General features: G+C 41.6%; 1 protein-coding gene across 3 annotated transcripts in view; it reads left to right on the top strand.

The window, feature by feature from the left end:
- PTPN2 (protein tyrosine phosphatase non-receptor type 2) overlaps positions 1-17,756 on the top strand; it is a 63,410-nt gene that overhangs the window by 27,934 nt on the left and 17,720 nt on the right. For all 3 annotated transcript variants that reach the window (XM_081561755.1, XM_081561754.1, XM_081561752.1), the window contains exons 3-5: positions 2,795-2,895; positions 7,954-8,052; positions 12,191-12,328. In XM_081561755.1, the coding sequence (XP_081417881.1) occupies positions 2,795-2,895; positions 7,954-8,052; positions 12,191-12,328 (338 nt within the window). The remainder of the gene's footprint in view (positions 1-2,794; positions 2,896-7,953; positions 8,053-12,190; positions 12,329-17,756) is intronic.

Below are 17,756 nucleotides of genomic sequence, written 5' to 3'. Positions count from 1 at the left end.
TGGGCTTGCCCCTTGCTGATGCCCCTAAGCTATGGGTTTGGGATGTTTATTTGCTTGTTTTTAATGTTTATTTATTTGGCTGCACTGGGTCTTAGTTTCCACATGCGGGATCTAATCACCCAACCAAGGTCGAAGCTGGTTCAAACCCTGCTTAGGAAGTGTGGAGTCTTAGCCGCTGGACCCCCAGGAAGTCCCTGGACTCTGGCTTTTGATAGTCTCATCTCAGAGGTCCCTGGGCAGAATCAGTTCCTGTGGGAGAGGAGAGAGCAGATCACTTCCCCGGTTTTTTCCTGAGAAGTCAGGGGTTGGTTTGGAGTGAACTGTTCACAGATTTGGGGCTGACCAGACCTGATGGGCAGGGAGAGGAGACATTGACCTCGGGCTTTAAGGGGAGCTGTGTCACCCTCACAGGTATTTCAGACCACATAGTGAGTGAGTCTTCAGGGGAGAAGAGGCCTTGTCTTTGTTACCATTGCTAGAGAATATATAAATCATAGAGTCACAATTCCTCATAAAAAGGCTTTGATAGTTTCACTTCCTGAAATGTGTTACTTACTTTGTAGACAGTGTTAACACAAGAAACTCATGTTTTTTTCTCGGCACAGATTCTCTTCTGAATCAAAAAGTTACATGAGTTTCATTTTTTATTAAAAACATCTTTTTTAGTGGAACAGAAGAATTAAAATGATGTTAAGTATAGGGTTTGTTTCTTTCTTTAATTAGTCCCGAGGCAAAAACATAGTTTCAGCCAACACTTGTTGCCAGTTCTAAATGGCTAGAGTTTGCCAAGGATTTCCTTCCTTTCTGGGGTGTCGTTTCTGTAGTGCCTTGCTGTTCCCCACCAATCAGAACTGGGGCTCTGGGGAACCCATCTGTGCTTCTTGGGATATGTGACTCTTGTATTTAATGCCCTGGAGTGACACCAGGTGTAGAGTAACACAGGGAGGGAAAATAACAGTGAATCCAGTGCAGAGTCCAGGAGGCAGGGGTCAGGTGTCCTGAAAACCCCCCTGAAGTCTTTCTCCTGGATTATGGAAGGGTCTGGATGACCTGCTGGAACTCCCTTTGAGGGGAGACTTGGCATTTATGGATTCTTGCTTCTTTTGCAAGTTGCTTCTTCACTTGTGCAATCGATAAGATTAGTCTCTGTTTGTGTTCTTGCTGTGATTACAACATGAGGAAACACATTCCTTTGGGATTATATTTTAATGGAATTTAAATTTTAGGGATGCATTATTCTTCTGATTGGTATTATCTGGGAGGCATATGGACTTTATTTTGTTAATTATATAGCTGAACTTTTTACTCTCTCACGTAACAGTTAAAGAGTGATCAAACTGTTAAAAAAAAAAGTGTTTAAAAAAAAAGTGACTCTTGACATCATCTTTCCGAGAACACTAGTATAAGTGATTTACTATAACAAGATCTTCACTTTTCATGTTGGCCAATGACGTGTAATATTTACAGAGGTCTTGGGTTCAATCCAGCAGAAACATTTCATGTAAATTATGTGTGAAACTAAAACTGTTTAACATTTTCTTTCATATGGAGATAATATGAACAACTCTTTTAGTTTAAGAGTGGGGAAGAGAATGGTTATTTGGTATTTCCTTGAGGGGCACAGTTTATACCAGAAGGTATTCTCCAGCTAGACATCAAAGATGCGCGTAGGTTGTAATTCAGTCCTGTGACTCTGCTGGGCGTGTATTTAATATTCCAAGTGAATGCTAATCCTGTTGTTACATGCATGCTTCCTCTCTCAGCATCTTCCCTCCTACCACAGTGATAGAAGGTAAAGTTCTGTGCTCCATTTGTTTACATTAGCACAAATTCTAAATCTGTGAGACCTTCAGGTTTAAAAACTAGAAGTATATGATACAGCCTAAGTAATGAAGCACTTTTACTTGTCTGTTACAGAATTGGAATATTCCAAGTGTGTTAAATATAGCTTAGCACTTAATCTAATTAGTTGAGTTGAGTTCAGTTGCTCAGTTATGTCCGACTCTTTTGTGACCCCATGGACTGCAGCACTTCCCTGTGCATCACCAACTCCCAGAGCTTGCTCAAACTTATGTCCATCGAGTCAGTGATGCCATCCAACTATCTCATCCTCTGTCGTCCCCTTCTCCTGCCTTCAATCTCTCCCAGCATCAGGATCTTTTCCAGTGAGTCAGTTCTTCCCATCAGGTGGCCAAAGTATTGGAGTTGCCGCTTCAGCATCAGTCCTTCAATGAATATTCAGGACTGATTTCCTTTAGGATTGACTGGTTTGATCTCCTTGCAGTCCAAGGGACTCTCGAGTCTTCAACACCACAGTTCAAAAGCATAAAAATTACTAAAATATAACTGAATGCAGATCTGTTGAGGCAGGAAGAAAATGAAACGTAGTCATGGTGGGATCTGTCTGGTCTTATTTTTTGGAGGCCATTGATTATAGGAAAACTTGTTAGTTCTTAAGCACCAGAAGTCTTAACCATCCTTTTTCTTTTAGGAAGATTGGTACTTTATTCCTTTTACTATGTTTTACTCTTTGATCAGTTTTTCTACTTAAACAGCAGCTAATCTACCACCAACAGCAGCACTTCTTCGTAACACACAGTAACAAACAAAAGGATTTCATCTTTGCACTAACATTTTTAAAAAAAGGAATGATTTGAGATTTGACTCAATTGTGATGCTAATTTATTTTTCTTTGGTTTTTCTGTCATTTTGTAAATACCCAGAAAATTAATATTCAAATAAAAATGAAATGCAAGGTTGAAATGACGGTATGGTTTATCATTTTCTGTTTCAGATGATCACAGTCGTGTTAAACTGCAGAACGCTGAAAATGATTATATCAATGCCAGCTTAGTTGACATAGAGGAGGCACAGAGGAGCTACATCTTAACCCAGGCAAGTGGCGTGACATGGAGTGGAGGCCTGACTGCCATTCCTGGGGTCTGCTTTGGGATGGAGCAGAAAGTGTGTCCCGACTTCTTTTGGCGATGAAATGGCTGTTTCAGGTTTTTCTGTTGTTTTGTAATGAATGGTGTTATAATGTTTTACAGCTGTGTATATTTAAGATAAAAGCAATTGTTAACTGTTACACGTTCTCTGCAGGAAAGTTGTTCATGAGGTCTAGCCAGCTGGTTCTTTTCTGGCCAGCTGTCCTCTTTGCTGTAAGTTTGGTACAAAGTCTTAGTTGGTGGATACTTTGCTCCTTCTGCTTCTCTTCACTTGAATCAGAACCAGAGGCACTGCAAAAACTCTTCTCTGCCCTGGCCTGGTGTGTATTTTCAGTATGGACAAGACTTGGGTGTTAGGTGAGGGTGTGAGCCAGGTGCCTGGACCACTGATGGAGTGGCCTGAGAGCCTACTGGCCCCTAGAGCCTCCTGCCCAATCCCTTCTCAACATACTGGCTACACCCGTGCTCCATTGGCATTGTTCTTTCACTCTGAGATAGCAGAAATGATTTGGGTTTATCCACACCAGATACCCTTTGTTTATCAGATAACAGATTTAATTAACAGTGCTGCCATTTCCCAGTTAGTGATTTTTAATTATTCCAAAGATAAACTGTATTATTAAGTATCTTATGATAACCTATAATGGAAAAGTAATCTGGAAATATATATATATGTGTGTGTGTGTGTGTAACTGAATCACTTTGTTTTATACCTGTAACTAACACAGTATTGTAAATAGCTGTAATTAAATTGAAAAAAAGATAAACTGTACTTGTAATGTTTGAGATTTTTAAAGAACCCATTTCAGATCAGAATAACATGTTACTGAAAGTGAAAACTGTTGAAAATGGTAAGATATTCAGATGAATGTAACTATCAACTGTTAGGCTATCTATAATTCACAGGAAACAAATTAATTACTCCATTTTACTGGAGTAAAGCAGCTCCTGTAAGTCAAAAACAAAAAGAAAATCTATGAAAAAAACTGGCAAGGAACATAAATTCACAGTTCACAGGAAAGAAGTAAAGGTAGACAATATATATAGAAAAGATGCTCAATTTTTCTAAATTTAAACCAGCAATCAGTTACCACTTCTCACCTGTCAGAACAACAGATTTAAAAGTTTATAGTACTCAGTGGTCTACTATGTAAAGACATGAAGGTAAATGTGAGATTATTTGTTATAACTTAATAGCACAGGGCCAAAAATAGTAGGACAGAAACAGTCTGTAAGGAGCTGGCTAAATAAATTATACACATGCTATTAGTACTGATTGTTTCTGGGAATTAGGAAAAAATAGAGACTTCACTTTGCCATTTTCTTTTATATTTGAAGTTTTTCTTATGTGCATTCATGATATTTTTAATAGTCATTTTTAGAGTTAAAAAGTTTTACTTTCTGTTTTTAAAAACCATAATGTTAAAAATAGAAAAGAGTAATTACCCTAGATACCTTATCATACCCTTTATTCTCTTTTTTTCAGTCTTGTTTATCCTTTCCTCTTTCTCATCTTAGTCTCTAAAAATATAATTGTTTCTCAAGATTCTGATTCAGGTTTCGCCCCCATCCAGTCTGTTACTCACCAATTCAACTCTCTGGAACCATATTTTGAACCTTTGTTTCTTAAGAAAGAGGCTAGATTCTGGACTCACAGTGTCTGTGCTTGAATCCTGTTCATTCATCCAGCAAAGCTTTGAATGCCTGCTTTGTGGTGGCATTGTGTGAATCAAACAGTCATTCATAAAACTGCTAGTATGAACTTCACATCCTAGAGGGAAGTAAAATTAACAGCAGCTAGCAATCTTTTATTTATTTTTTACTAAACTACAGTTGATTTACTAAAATGTGTTAGATACTAGTGTGCAGCAAAGTGATTCAGTTATACACGTATACACACATACATCTATATATATTCTTTTTCAGATTCTTTTCCGTTGTAGGTTATTATAAGATGTTGAATATAGTTCCCTGAGCTACACAGTAAATTCTTGTTGTTTACTTTATGTATGGTAGTGTGTCTGTTAATTCCAAACTCCTACTGTATCCCTCCTCCTGTTTTCTCCTTTGGTAACCAAAAGTATGCTTACCTTCTGTGTCTGTGAGTCTGTTTCTGTTTTATAAATAAATTCTTTTGTATCATAGTCTAGAATCCACATATAAGTGATATCATATATTTGTCTTTGAATTACTTAGACTGATAATCTGTAGGTCCATCCACATTGCTGCAAATGGCATTACTGCGTTATTTGTTTATGGCTGACCAATATTCCATTGTATATATGTATCACATCTTCTTTAATCATTCCTCTGTGGATGGACACTTAGATGGCTTCCATGTCTTGACTGTTGTAAATAGTAACAGCTTGCAATTATTAACATTTTTCTATATTTTACATATTTTATATAACTTAAGCCTCAGGATAACCCTTTGTGGTAAATACTTTTATTATCCTTATGTTAACATGAGGAGTCATCTAAAGAGACAAAGGAACATCAAATAACTTTACCAAGGTCATACAACAAGTAGGATGAGGCCACATGGTCTCCATAGGCTGCATGGTTCTGCTTTTAATTATTCAGATCTGCTGCCCTGAAATTGTGATATGCCCTTGGATGCGTTCCTCAGTTCCCTGAGGTGCAGCGTCATCCTGCAGCACCATGGGGTTTGCTTCCAGGACCCTTTGCAATGCCAAAGCCCACGAGTGCTCATGTCCCATCGTTGTCCCTTCTGTCCTGGCCCTACATATACAGATTCAGTGAGTCACAATCATGTGTTAAGTTTGCCATCTGAGGTTGTTGATCCTGAGGATGCAGATCCATGGCTAAAAGGGCTGACTGTGTATTTATTGAAAAATCTGTCTGTATCTGGACCCCTGTAGTTCAAACCCCTGTTGTCCAGGAGTCAAGTGTGTATGTTTTCAATATGTATCTCTGTGATCTATAGAATAGTGCTAATAAAAACTCATGTAGTGCCAGGTACTATGGTGAGTACTCCATGGAGTGAGTGTTCATTGTGGCATTGTTACTGCTGCTTCTTATAGTAGTAATGATAGTAATAATCCTTCTATAAAACATTGTAAATCCCTTCATAAAAAAGAAAATACCTGACTAATACCCTAGTTTAAATCTCCTGTCCATTTAGGCGTTCCTTTGTGTCCTGACCCAGGCCCTCTGCCCTCACTCTAGTGGACTCACAAGCCTGTCTTCAGCTTTGGATTATTTCCTGAGCTCCCCCCCCACCCCCTGCCCCAGAGCTTCCAGCATCTACCCACAGGACCACTTGACGTCACAAATTCTTCCTTTTCTGTGTCAAACTCTTTTTTTTTCTTTTCCTTCTTTCTTTTACACTAAGCTAGCCCCCGTCCTGTTTTTGTCATCTGGGTTAAAGCTGTCCTTCTCATCTGTCGAATTCTCTCCTGTTTTCTGCTGCCCTGCCCTTCTCTGAAGCTCTCTTTCATGTACCCCAATGTAGTAGCTTCTCAACTTATTTCTTTGCCACCAGTCCCTCTTTTCTAGTCCATCTTTAACAATTCCTCTAGAGAAATTTTTGCGACCAATCTGGTCATATTCCTTCATTCTGTAAAGAAGAGATCGTTGACTCTTTCCTGGGGTCAAGCCCCTCCCACTTGACAGGTGTGGTTTCCTGTGGGTTCTCTGTGTCACCTTCTTTCCCAGAAGTGCCCTGACACTGGAAATGGACCTGATCCCTCCCCTCTCCCCTCGCTGTGTCAGCACCTCCTCATTTTTAAGGCTCTGCCCTGGTACCCTTCCTGCTCCTGCATACCCAATGCTCAGCCCTCACTCTGGTGGGGCTGGGTGTGTTTCCGTTCCTCACCTCTGATGTAAGCTCTGTGACAGCTGGGACTGCTTTTGCCTTTGTCCCTAGTACATTGGGACAGAGAACATGCACAGAAAATATTTCAAAGGACAGCCAGAAACCAGAGACACTAAATGTTTATTGAAATTGCAGTTGTTCTGCTTGTCCTTTGTTGCTTATAATTTTTGTCATCCTTTTCCTCTGAGTTTTATGAAAATTAAAAATGTATACCTACTGATCCCTTGGTATAGATCTCCATTTTGTAGAAGATAATGGGTTGTATTGCTGGTAAGTGGAAGAGCTGAGAACCCCTCTTCCCTTTTAGAACCACTCTAGAATGTGTGTGTGTGTGTGTGTGTGTGTACACACTAAGCAGTGACTTCATTGGAGACCTGATCCATCCATTTTTTCAGATGAAAGAGAAGGCATTCATTTTACTGGGGGTCTTCTCATGGCTGTTTTTATCTTTGCACTGTGTGGTTTTGGAAGTAGCTCAAACGTTGAATAATATGCACTCAGTAAGGGGAACGGCTCCTCAAACCTGAGGGTGCAGCTCTTCAGGGTTCTTGATCCCTTCTAGCATTGGTATAATTGAGAGTGTGTTTATTAGCTCACGTAATATTTCTAGAACATCCACTACAGAGCTGGGATACAATGGTCCTTAAGCTGCTTTTAGTGCAGCACAACTTGAATGGCCTTGTCTTGTGTGTGGAGCTGAAGCTCCAGGCAGACCCAGACCCCGGCATCCCGCTGTGACTGCTTGTTGAGTTACTCAAGGTACAGTCAGACCTGTTAACCTGCATGCACTGCAGCCACCTGAGGATGGCAGTGCCCTCAAAGGGTAACAGTGGTGACTGGTCGGAAGTGCTGCCCCAAACCCATACACCTTGGGATAAAATCTTGTCTTGACCTTTTTTCCTGCCCAAGCCTGGTTTTCCATCCCTCAATTCAGAGAGCCACCTGACAGCCTGGAAATTTTTCTTTTCTGCTTAAGTAAATAAAGTCAGTTTTGATCGTGGATAATCAGTAATCCAACTAACAGAGACCTGTTTGTAGTTCAGATGGGTTTAGAGTCTGGATTGACACTCTGTGATCCTGTTCTCAGATGAGAAGCTTCCTGGAAGGCACGTCCTGGGAGCCTCAGTCCCCACTCCTCTCACCTGCTGTTTCTTCTCTGTCTTACAGGGTCCACTTCCTAATACCGGTTGTCATTTCTGGCTCATGGTTTGGCAGCAAAAGACCAAAGCAGTTGTCATGCTAAACCGAATTGTGGAGAAAGAATCGGTGAGTAATACTTGGTATTTACAACTTACTGTACGGTCTGTGATTGTTAACTTACAAATATTTTCTTATTTCTTTTGGGATAGTCATTCATTAGTTTTGGCCTTTAATTGCTAAAAACTAGAGTCAGGGTGATTCTGACCAGAACTAACCTATCATTTTCCTTTATTACCTTAAATATTTAAATAACAACTGTGGACCACGGCCCTCCAAACATAAGTATGATGGAGTGAGTACTGACCAGTTGTGGTACTTAGATCTTTGGAATTCCTAGGCTTTATCAGAATCTTTATAATTTATTATTAACAGAATCCTGGAAATTTTATGAAGAAGTGATAGGTTTCTAAAACCTTTATAAACTACCATTAGCTTTTATGTCAGGAGGTAGTGAGTATTGATATGTATAGATTTATTGACATTTGAGGTGCTGTTTAAAATCCAGTGCTAATTAGTGGTGTGATGGTGGTTAAGTCTTCAGTTTCTATGGCTTGAGGGTCTTCTTCTGTCAAACATGCAAATTAGAAAGTGTTATCTGTCAGATCTCTTCCAGCCCTGAGGTCTCAGGCTGTTCTGCTCCTTCAGATCCCGAATTCTTCCTTTTTTCTAAATTAATAGCTGCCGGTTTTCAGTAGTAGTGAAGGTGCTTCTAGTCTGTTGCAATGTGCAGTGTTGTTGCCACACCAGGGTGTCCTGCGGTGTCAGCACAGTCTCTGCAGTGGTTTTCATGCTTCCACGGTGACCCACAGACCCAAGTGATGCGGGTGCTATTGGTTGGGACATTTGAGCATCGTTGTCAGCTAGAGGATTATGGGTTTCATGTCTCATTCTGCAGAATAAGTACTGTAATAAAAAGAGAAGATTGCCACCAGCAATCAGAAATCACCTTCATCCAGATGTTCAGTAAGAGTCAGTTTTGATTGTAGAGGTTGCCTCGTGTGTGGTGATACCCCCTTGTCAGCAGCTGCTGGTGGTCAGTGTTTAGTTCCTTAATTAATTAGGGTTATAGTGATATTCCAGCTTTATTGTTTCTTCTTGAGTTTTGGTTGAAATACTTCTATTGAAAAAAAAAAAAAGGCTCCTACTCTAGTTACCTACCACCTTGATGTAGGAAAAGCAGTTTTCAAAAGAAGTTGATTCCCACATATCCTCAACATGTGACCACTTAGGTTTTCTTGGGGTGTGGGGGCTGGAGGGGATCAATGCTGTGAAGTCATGAGTTTAGTAAACACCTTGATTCAGTTCACTCCATGACAGTTATTATCCTTGTTGTTGTGTAGTCATGTCCAACTCTTTTGCTACCTCATGTTCTGTAGCCTGCCAGGCTCCTCTGTCCATGGGATTTCCCAGGCAAGAATACTGGACTGGGTTGCCGTGCCTTCCTCAGGGGATCTTGAGGAATCGATGCAGGGATCGAATGGGTGCCTCCTGCTTAGCAGACGGATTCTTTACCACTGAGCCACCTGGGAAGCCCGTTGTTATTCTTACTTGTAGTCCATTGTCCCTTCGTTGGCCAGAGGAAGCTTTTCAGGTTGGGCCCTGAGTTCTTTTAACAAAAACTGAAGCGTCTTACTAGCTCCCTTGATGTCTGGAAGGACTCCACGTTGCAGGCTTATCTTGGCGCTTTCCTGTGCGAATCAGCTGTTTCTTTAAGAAACCTTGGTTTCTTTTGGTGTGCATCGGTATTTCAAGATCACAGCAAAAATAGTAATCTTTGTTCTTACTGGGTTGATCTTTTCAGTGAACAGAGTTAAGGAAGATTATGTTTTATGTTAAGATAACACAACACTAGTGTTCGTACTAATACTGATGTTTCTTCCTCTTTTTTTTTTTTGGTATTGATATTCTGATATTTGATACTGATATTAAAATTTAGGACTGTAGGGTTGATTCACCATGAATTCTGGTTCTCAGAGACACTAGTGATGTTGAATGTCTTATACTCATTTACTCTGTCCCATATTGCACCCAGAAAGTACTTGTAATAACAAAATTAAGTCCATCACTAAAATAACTACTGAAAACAGTTTAAAATGTTTTCTCTCATCCTCTTTTTCTCAAGTTGTGCTTCACCTCCATCATCAGAGTTTACCGCATGTTTTAGTCTCTCTTGTCCCTTTTGTGTAGATATGCATCTCTTGTTGAGTCTCTCTGGTTGCTCTGTGTGTAGCTCACACTCAGGATCCTGAGGATGGGTGCCCTGGTCCCAGTTTCTTGTTTGTTGATGACAATACCTCTGCTGGCTTGATGCTGAAGAGTCTGTTTGGCAGAATGTAAAATCTCTGGCTCACATTTGCTTTTTGAGCAGCTTGATGGTATTACCCATTTCTTTCTGGCATGTTCCTGTCACAAAGGCACGTCTTACTCTATTTCTTTTATTAGTTACTTATTCTTTTATCCAAAGGTTTTTTTTTTCTTCAGATCCCCTTGATTGTACTGAAATGTGTCTGTGCTGGTCATTCTGGGTCAGTTTGTCCAGGGCGGAGTGTGCTATTTCATTATGTGATTTCAGGCATTTTTTTCTTTCTTTTAAAGAAAAATTTTTATTGAATTATACTTTTTGACATTTATTCTGTTCCCTTGCTTGCTTTACTGTTCTTCTCCTGGGGCCTTCTGTTATACATATGTGTTAGATTTTCATTGCCTACTAGTCTCTCTTTATTTCTTTTTTATTTTAAAAATGTCCTTTTTCTCTTAAGGCATCATCTGTTGTGTTTATTCACAGCTCTGTTCCCTTGAGTTTATTTAATCAATTAGTCTTTATGAAATGATGTGTTCTGTTACTTTTGATTCTTTTTTCTCTTCTGTCACGTTATTTATGAGTTGTTATAATTTATGCTCTTTCACTTCTTGTGTCATTTTGTTTTTTTAATGTCTTTTAGCAGCTTTTGAAGTATTAGCTCATAGCATTCATTTGTTTTGGAAGTATTTCTATTAATTGTTATTTGTATCTGTTTGTGATATCTAAAAGGAGAAACGACCATATTTTACAGGGATGTTTTCCTAGTGTTTTTCCCAATGAAGTGGCTCTAGCTCACCTTACCATAGCCTGCTGGCCTCACAGTTTGGCTTTTGGGGAGATGCTTTTATTGTCACAAAATGTTAATTCCACATCAGTAGTTCTGCCAAAACGTAACAGTTCCAGGTAAAGGGGGCTTATCTTCTGATTCTTTGCCTTGACTTACTTTTAGTATGGAAGTATGCAATGTTATCTCTAGATATATAGTATTTAGTAGCAGATTAACAGGTATTTATGGAAAATGTTGTTGTTTAATTGTTAAGTCATGTCCAATTCTTTGCTACCTCATAGACTGCAGCACGCTAAGCTTTCCTGTCCTTCACAGTCTCCCAGAGTTTGCTCAAATTCACGTCATTTGAGGTAGTGATGACATCCAACCATCTCATCCTCTATCACCCCCTTCTTCTCCTGCCCTCAGTCTTTCCCAGCATCAGGGTTTTTTCCAGTAAGTCAATTCGTTGCATCAGGTAGCCAAAGTATTGGAGCTTCAGTTTTAGCAACAGTTCTTCCAGTGAATATTCAGGGTTGATTTCCTTTAGAATTGACTTGGTTTGATCTCCTTGCTGTCCAAGGGACTCGCAAAAGTCTTCTCCAGCACCACAGTTCGAAAGCATCAATTCTTTGATGCTCAGCCTTCTTTATGGTCCAACTCTCATATCTATACATGACTACCGGAAAAGCCATAGCTTTGACTTTATGAACCTTTGTTGGCGAAGTGATATCTCTGCTTTTAAATATGCTGTCTAGGTTTGTTATAGCTTATGGAAAGTACTTATAAAGCCTTTCGGTACTGTTTGAAGATACGATTCTTGCAAGAGTTTGATATTTATAGAAACATAGAGTGAATACCAGTATGATGTTGAAATACAGGTTATCCTGCTTTAGAAATGACAAATTGATTTTCATTTTATGAACATGATACCTGTTTTTTTCTAAGTGTGTAAGTTATAAGAACATTTTTATAAACTTCATTTATAAGATGTCAATCTTATTAAAATACATTAAACATCAAACATAGTGTGACTGTTCCTAGATTTGGGTACTTGAAAAATATATAGCTTGTGTGTGGTTTGTTTTCCTTTCTAGCTTTTTATGGTTTCATTATGTCTGTGTTCTTAACTTTAGGTTAAATGTGCCCAGTACTGGCCTACAAAAGATGACCGAGAGATGCTGTTTAAGGAAACGGGGTTCAGCGTGAAGTTCCTGTCAGAGGACGTGAAGTCCTATTACACGGTCCATCTGTTGCAGTTAGGAAACACCAGGGTAAGACTGCTTGTGCCCAGACTATGGGGCTTCATGTGGTGACTTTAAGGATTATTCTTTGTTCTTAGATTTGAAGTTTGGGGCAGCCCATTCTTTGCAGCAATGCATGTAATGGTTCACAGCCATAACCATGTCCTCATAGATTTTGTTCCCATATATGGTGGCTCTCTGAGAATTCTTAAGAAATGCTGGAAACTAAGAATTGTGAAGTTCAGGTTGATATCTGAGGATTCTGAGCAACTGATCAGTATTATAATTGGTTGAAGATTGAGGAAGAGGGCTTTAGAATTGGGCAGCCTGGGTTTACATCCAGCGCTGCTGCTCAGTGATCCATGCCCAGACCCCCCTTGTCTTTAGAGGGAGGCTATGGTGCCTCCCTGTTGGCATTTGTGACGTTGAGTGAGGACGTGTGTACCATGTGAGGAGGTGTGTGCAAAGGCGATGGTACAGAACACATGCCTGGGAAATGCTGGCTCTCGTCCTTGCCGCTTGGAGAGAGTTGCTAATTCGAGGGATTTGTCACATGCAAATTTGTCTTTATTGAGCTGGTGAAAATGGTGAAATAAATTTACTGTATGACCTCATCAGTATTTATTTGGATTTTTCCAAAAATGTAAGACTTGTTCCTTGGTGCCTGGGTGAGAAACAGGCACACGGTTGGTTGTGAGCCTGCTGTTGTTGGCTAGGCATCGAGATAGTTCCCCCTCTTCTCATTCACCTCTTTGCTTTCTTTGGTTTGTATTTAGAATAACAAAAAAATATGAACTGAGAGTGATTCTGAGATGCTCTCAGAAACTAGAAAAACTAGAAAATAAGAAAATGTTTGCCCAGAAATGGCTTCAGGGATGTATCTGGTCTATAAAGCGAGATACTGTTTTAATTAAGTATTAACTGAATTGAGTATTAATGTGTGATCATTAATCCAAAAAAAAAAAAACTTTGTGGAGAAGGGAGGTATATATACTTTTTAGATATGCTGAATTACCTTTTGTGGTTATCTCCTAAAAGACCTGTCCTTTGTGACATAAGCATAGGTGTGTACCGTGTGTGTCTGACTAGGTCCAGCTTCCATAAGACCATAACTCAGCTCTGAGGTCATTCAGGGAGGGGCATTCTTTATGAATCTCCTCACTGTGTATGTTTTGCACCAGTGATTCCATTTGCGTGTATCTTAAGCTGCGCTGAAATACATCAACTGCTACTTGGTACTCATTGTCCAGCCCTTATTCCCAGAAACAGAACTTCATTTCCATAAACTTCTCATGGTTCTGGGAATCACCTTCTCTTAGTATTTATGTACCCTAGGTACTGCATCTGCTTGTGGCATTAAAATTGATTTAGCAGGAGACAGGCATAGGTGTTTTTCTCTGTCCTGACTGAGAATTGATTACACTTGAAATAATAAAATACTGTTGTATTTTGTTTATCAGCTTGTGAAGTATTTTCACATGTATATAGCTTGACCCATGGTCTTCCTACAATATAGATAAGCTCCCAATATTCCTGTTTTTCTTACTTAAAGAAAATAACCTAAAAATCTATTAGGTTAATGGATTTTTCCCATAAATAGATTACTTATTTATTCCAGATCTATTTATTCCAGATCTATTCCGAATTCCAGATCTCCTAACTTCTAATGACATGGGACCAAGTCTAATTGTTGTGGAAAGAGCCTTGGTTCTAAAGTGTCTGAAGCTGAGCCACCCTGGGGTGGGCCAGCCCCTGCGATTCAGTTGTTGGCAGCGTGTGGTTTCTTACTGGCCTGTGTTCAGAGTCCACTATAATTGAACAGCAACAGTTTATGTTCTACTTCACAGTCTGTAGTGAGAGTGAGGAGTGTTGGAAGGATAAAGTAGCATTTTAGTGGGTGAGACAGGATTGCATTAGTCACATTTAGACCCAGGAGCCATGTGGCCTGAATCCTGGCTGCTGCTCCTGGCCGTGTGACCAGCCCAGTACTTGATCTCTGTGCCTACGTTCTCTCATCTGCAAAACGAGGGTGATGGAGTGCTTGCCTCATGGGGTTGTCACCATGACTGCGTGAGTTAGTGCTCTGATGGTGCCTGAGATTCTGGGCTCCCCTGGGTCAGGGCTCCTGTGGGAACAGAGTGAGTTGGGAGGGCCTGCAGGAGCCAGGGTGGTGGAGACGGGCGAGCTGAGGGAGAAGGTACTGATAAAGTAAGGCCGCCCTCTTTTGTTCCTGAGGTCAGAGCAACAGGTTGCTTCTAGAGGAGTCTCCTGACCGACCTAGGCAGAGCTGCCCTGTCAGGCCTACTCTGAGGGGACCTCGCATCTGACGTGTCTGATGAACAGTGGAGCACCAGCAGCCTTTTCAGCATCGTGATGAGAGCTCCGAGTCTGAACTTTTGCCCCCAAGTGAAGAGAGTCCATTCTGCTTTTGAAAGGGGTCGCGTGGCTTAAGCTGTGGAGGTAGTTTTGAGGGGCTTTTAAAATCCAGGGTCACGTGGAGAACTTGCCTTTGGGCTTTTCTGTTTACTTGCCCTTTGGTGTTTTCCATGTGTCTTTGGTCAGATTTAGGTGATTGAATTCCTGGAAGACAGTGTTGTGCTGAGTTCTGTTTCTTCTGCCCCTAGTTTTGCCCCCCCAGGCTCCTCCTTTCCTGTCTATCCTGTGCACCTTCCGTCCAGCTTGTGCTCATTTCTTGCTTCGGTCACTTAATGTGTTGGGGTCCTTATGGTGGATACACCAAGTCCCCTGTTCACCACTCTGAGTGCTCATTCTGAAATGCGGAATCCTTCCCCAAGGCTCTGGAAGCCTTTCCGCAGCCCCTGCGGGAGCCCTAGCCCACCTGCCCTTACCGCTTGTACACCCACCAGTTCCCCTGCCCATCCCTGTCTCGGGTATGCCCTTCCCTCTGCTTAGAACTGGGCCCTATGCCCCCTGGCCTATCGCTCTTTTCTCTTCACCACCTGGGGTTCCTGTCAACTCCCAGAGTGACTTTTGGTGACCATATATTTAGCATGGCCATTGCAGTGGCCCTGCAGGAGCTGGTTAAGGACTGGACCAGGACAGTGACCTCAAGGGGGACAGGGTCAACACCTTGCTGCTCTCCAGGTGGAGCAGAAACACAGGTGAGGAGACTGGAACCATGGAGAGGTCATTGGAACTGACCTTGATTGGAAGTGTTAGGGCTGTGGTTAAGGCTGCCAGCCCTGTGTCTCTTCAGGCTTCACCGGTGTGGGGGTTGCCTGTTTATTCATCACTGGAGCCTCTGAAGTAAGTGCTTTCTCAAACCCCATTAACAGATGGTGAAACTGGGTGTATGAAAGTCTTAGAAACACAGTCTTGCTACCTTCTGCCTGTGCCTAAAGTTGGGCCTGGGCCACAGAGCTTTGTAGATTTTTTAATAATGATTAGAAGATTTATAATCCTCTTCAGACTGATAATAATGACAGTTAACCTGAATTTGAATGGCTCTGTACGGCACACACAAGTCGCCCCCATGCTCACAGCTCCTGTTGTCTGTACCTACTCAGCTTATAGACCAGCTTCCTGGCCTCCATGGACTCTGAGCTTGTCATCTTATTCAAAGACTAGAGTTAGAATTCTTCAAAAAAATGTAAATGAGATTTTGCCTTAAGAACGGTGCATGCTAACGTCTTTGTGCAGGGATGGTGTGCACAATGCAGTGTTTTCTGAAGAAAACGGTTCAGAGATGTGCGGACTGGCGGGTGTGTGCAGACCAGCTGGAGCCTGGTGTAAAGGGTGGCAGTGAGAAGGGATGGAGGCCTGGACTGGGCATCACAGGAGGACCAAGGGCATGGTGACCACGGAGGAGGAAGGGGCACGTCCACTGGTATGAGATGAGGACTTTGTCAGAAGTTGTGGGGTCCGAGTGTAGAGAACTAGGACTCTTGGAATTTGTGGAGTCCATGTGTAGAGAACTGGGATTCTGTCAGAAATTGCGGGGTCCACATGTAGAGAACTGGGAACTCTGTTGGAAGTCGTGGGATCGCAGTATAGGGAACAGGACCCTATCGGAAGTTGTGGGGTCCACGTATAGAGATGAATTTTATTTGAGCTCTCCCTGCTCTGGAACCCTTCCCCCTTCTCATTACTTTTCCAACATGAAATGAGGGAAAGGGCCTCCAGTTGTGCACATGAACTTTTTTATACCACAACAGTAAACATGTGGCTCTTATTACTTCACATGGCCCTTTGGGAATTAATGTGATTTTTGTGAACTGTGTTTTTTGAGTCTTGTTTCAGAAGGGATGAATTAATTAAAAAAAAAAAAAAAAACCTATAAGAAGTTCTTTAGTCTGTTCCTATCGGGGAAGAAAAAGATGGATTTTCAGAAATCTATTAGTGCAGAAGACTGTATTATACAAACAGTGGCGAGCATTTCTGGGAACTGGCTTTGAGTGTCCCAGACACTGTGACCTGAATTTGGAAGAAAGAAAGAGGCCATTGATCCTGAGCCAACATGATTCAAGTGAAGAAAAAACAAGTGGTCACCCAGGATTGTGGGGTGACCTTAGGTTGGGGCCAGGATGTGACACAGAGTTGAACTGCACCATATAGGCCACACCCGTGGGAGTGGGGTCCTGGCACCACCCCAGCCAAGCCTGGAGCTCTAGCATGTCCACCTCGACCTGGCTCAGGCCCTAGGGGACCAAGTCTGGCCGGCTGTGCATGGTCAGCACAGCGTGGTGGCTGAGGACTGCAGCGGGGCAGTTGTCTGGGGAAGGGTTAAAACACTTCCTGGAACCTCAGGCCTGGAACCTCAGGCCTGTTTATAGGAAGATGTATGTTAACCACGTGCCTGGGTTTAAAATTGTGCAGAGATGTGTTAGTGGGTCCCTGCTCCCTCTGAATGAGGAGTAGGAGGCAGAGCAGTGCCCCCGGGGATGGGGGGCTGCTGGCAGAGCTGAGGGATGTTTTCATAATGTTAGGCAGAAATAAAGGTTGTCGGGAATATCCAGGAAGTGGTGCTGAGTAGCCAGGCAGGCTGTATGAGACAGGAAGCATTTAGCATGTTGGTAAACCATGTTATCAGCACATCAGCCAAGGCGTGCCAGCAGTTCTAGGATTGGGAATTGTTACCGTGCAGAAGACAGCAATTAGGAGAGAGCAGTTTCAGTTAAAAATGTAAAGATTGTGTCTTTAATTCTTGAGTTGTTCTTCTGTGCCTTTATAGCTGAATCTGAAAGATAACTTATAATGGGGACAATTGTGTCGTTAAAAACTTTGAAATTGTTTTTTTTAATAACTTTAAATTTTAAAAAATAATTTTATTTATTTATTTACTTTTGGGTATGCTGGATCTTTGTTGCTATCTGGGCTTTTTTCTAGTTGCAGCGAGCAGGGGCTACTCTCTAGCTGTGGTGTGTGGGCTTCTCATTTCAGTGGCTTTGCTTGTTGAGCACAGGCTCTAGGGCACCTGGGCACGATAGTTGCGGCTCTT

Source organism: Giraffa tippelskirchi, chromosome 14 (genome assembly GCF_054371585.1).
Source record: "Giraffa tippelskirchi isolate mGirTip1 chromosome 14, T2T-mGirTip1v1.2.pri, whole genome shotgun sequence".
NCBI lineage: Eukaryota > Metazoa > Chordata > Mammalia > Artiodactyla > Giraffidae > Giraffa > Giraffa tippelskirchi.
This window is presented reverse-complemented; position numbering and strand designations above follow the sequence as displayed.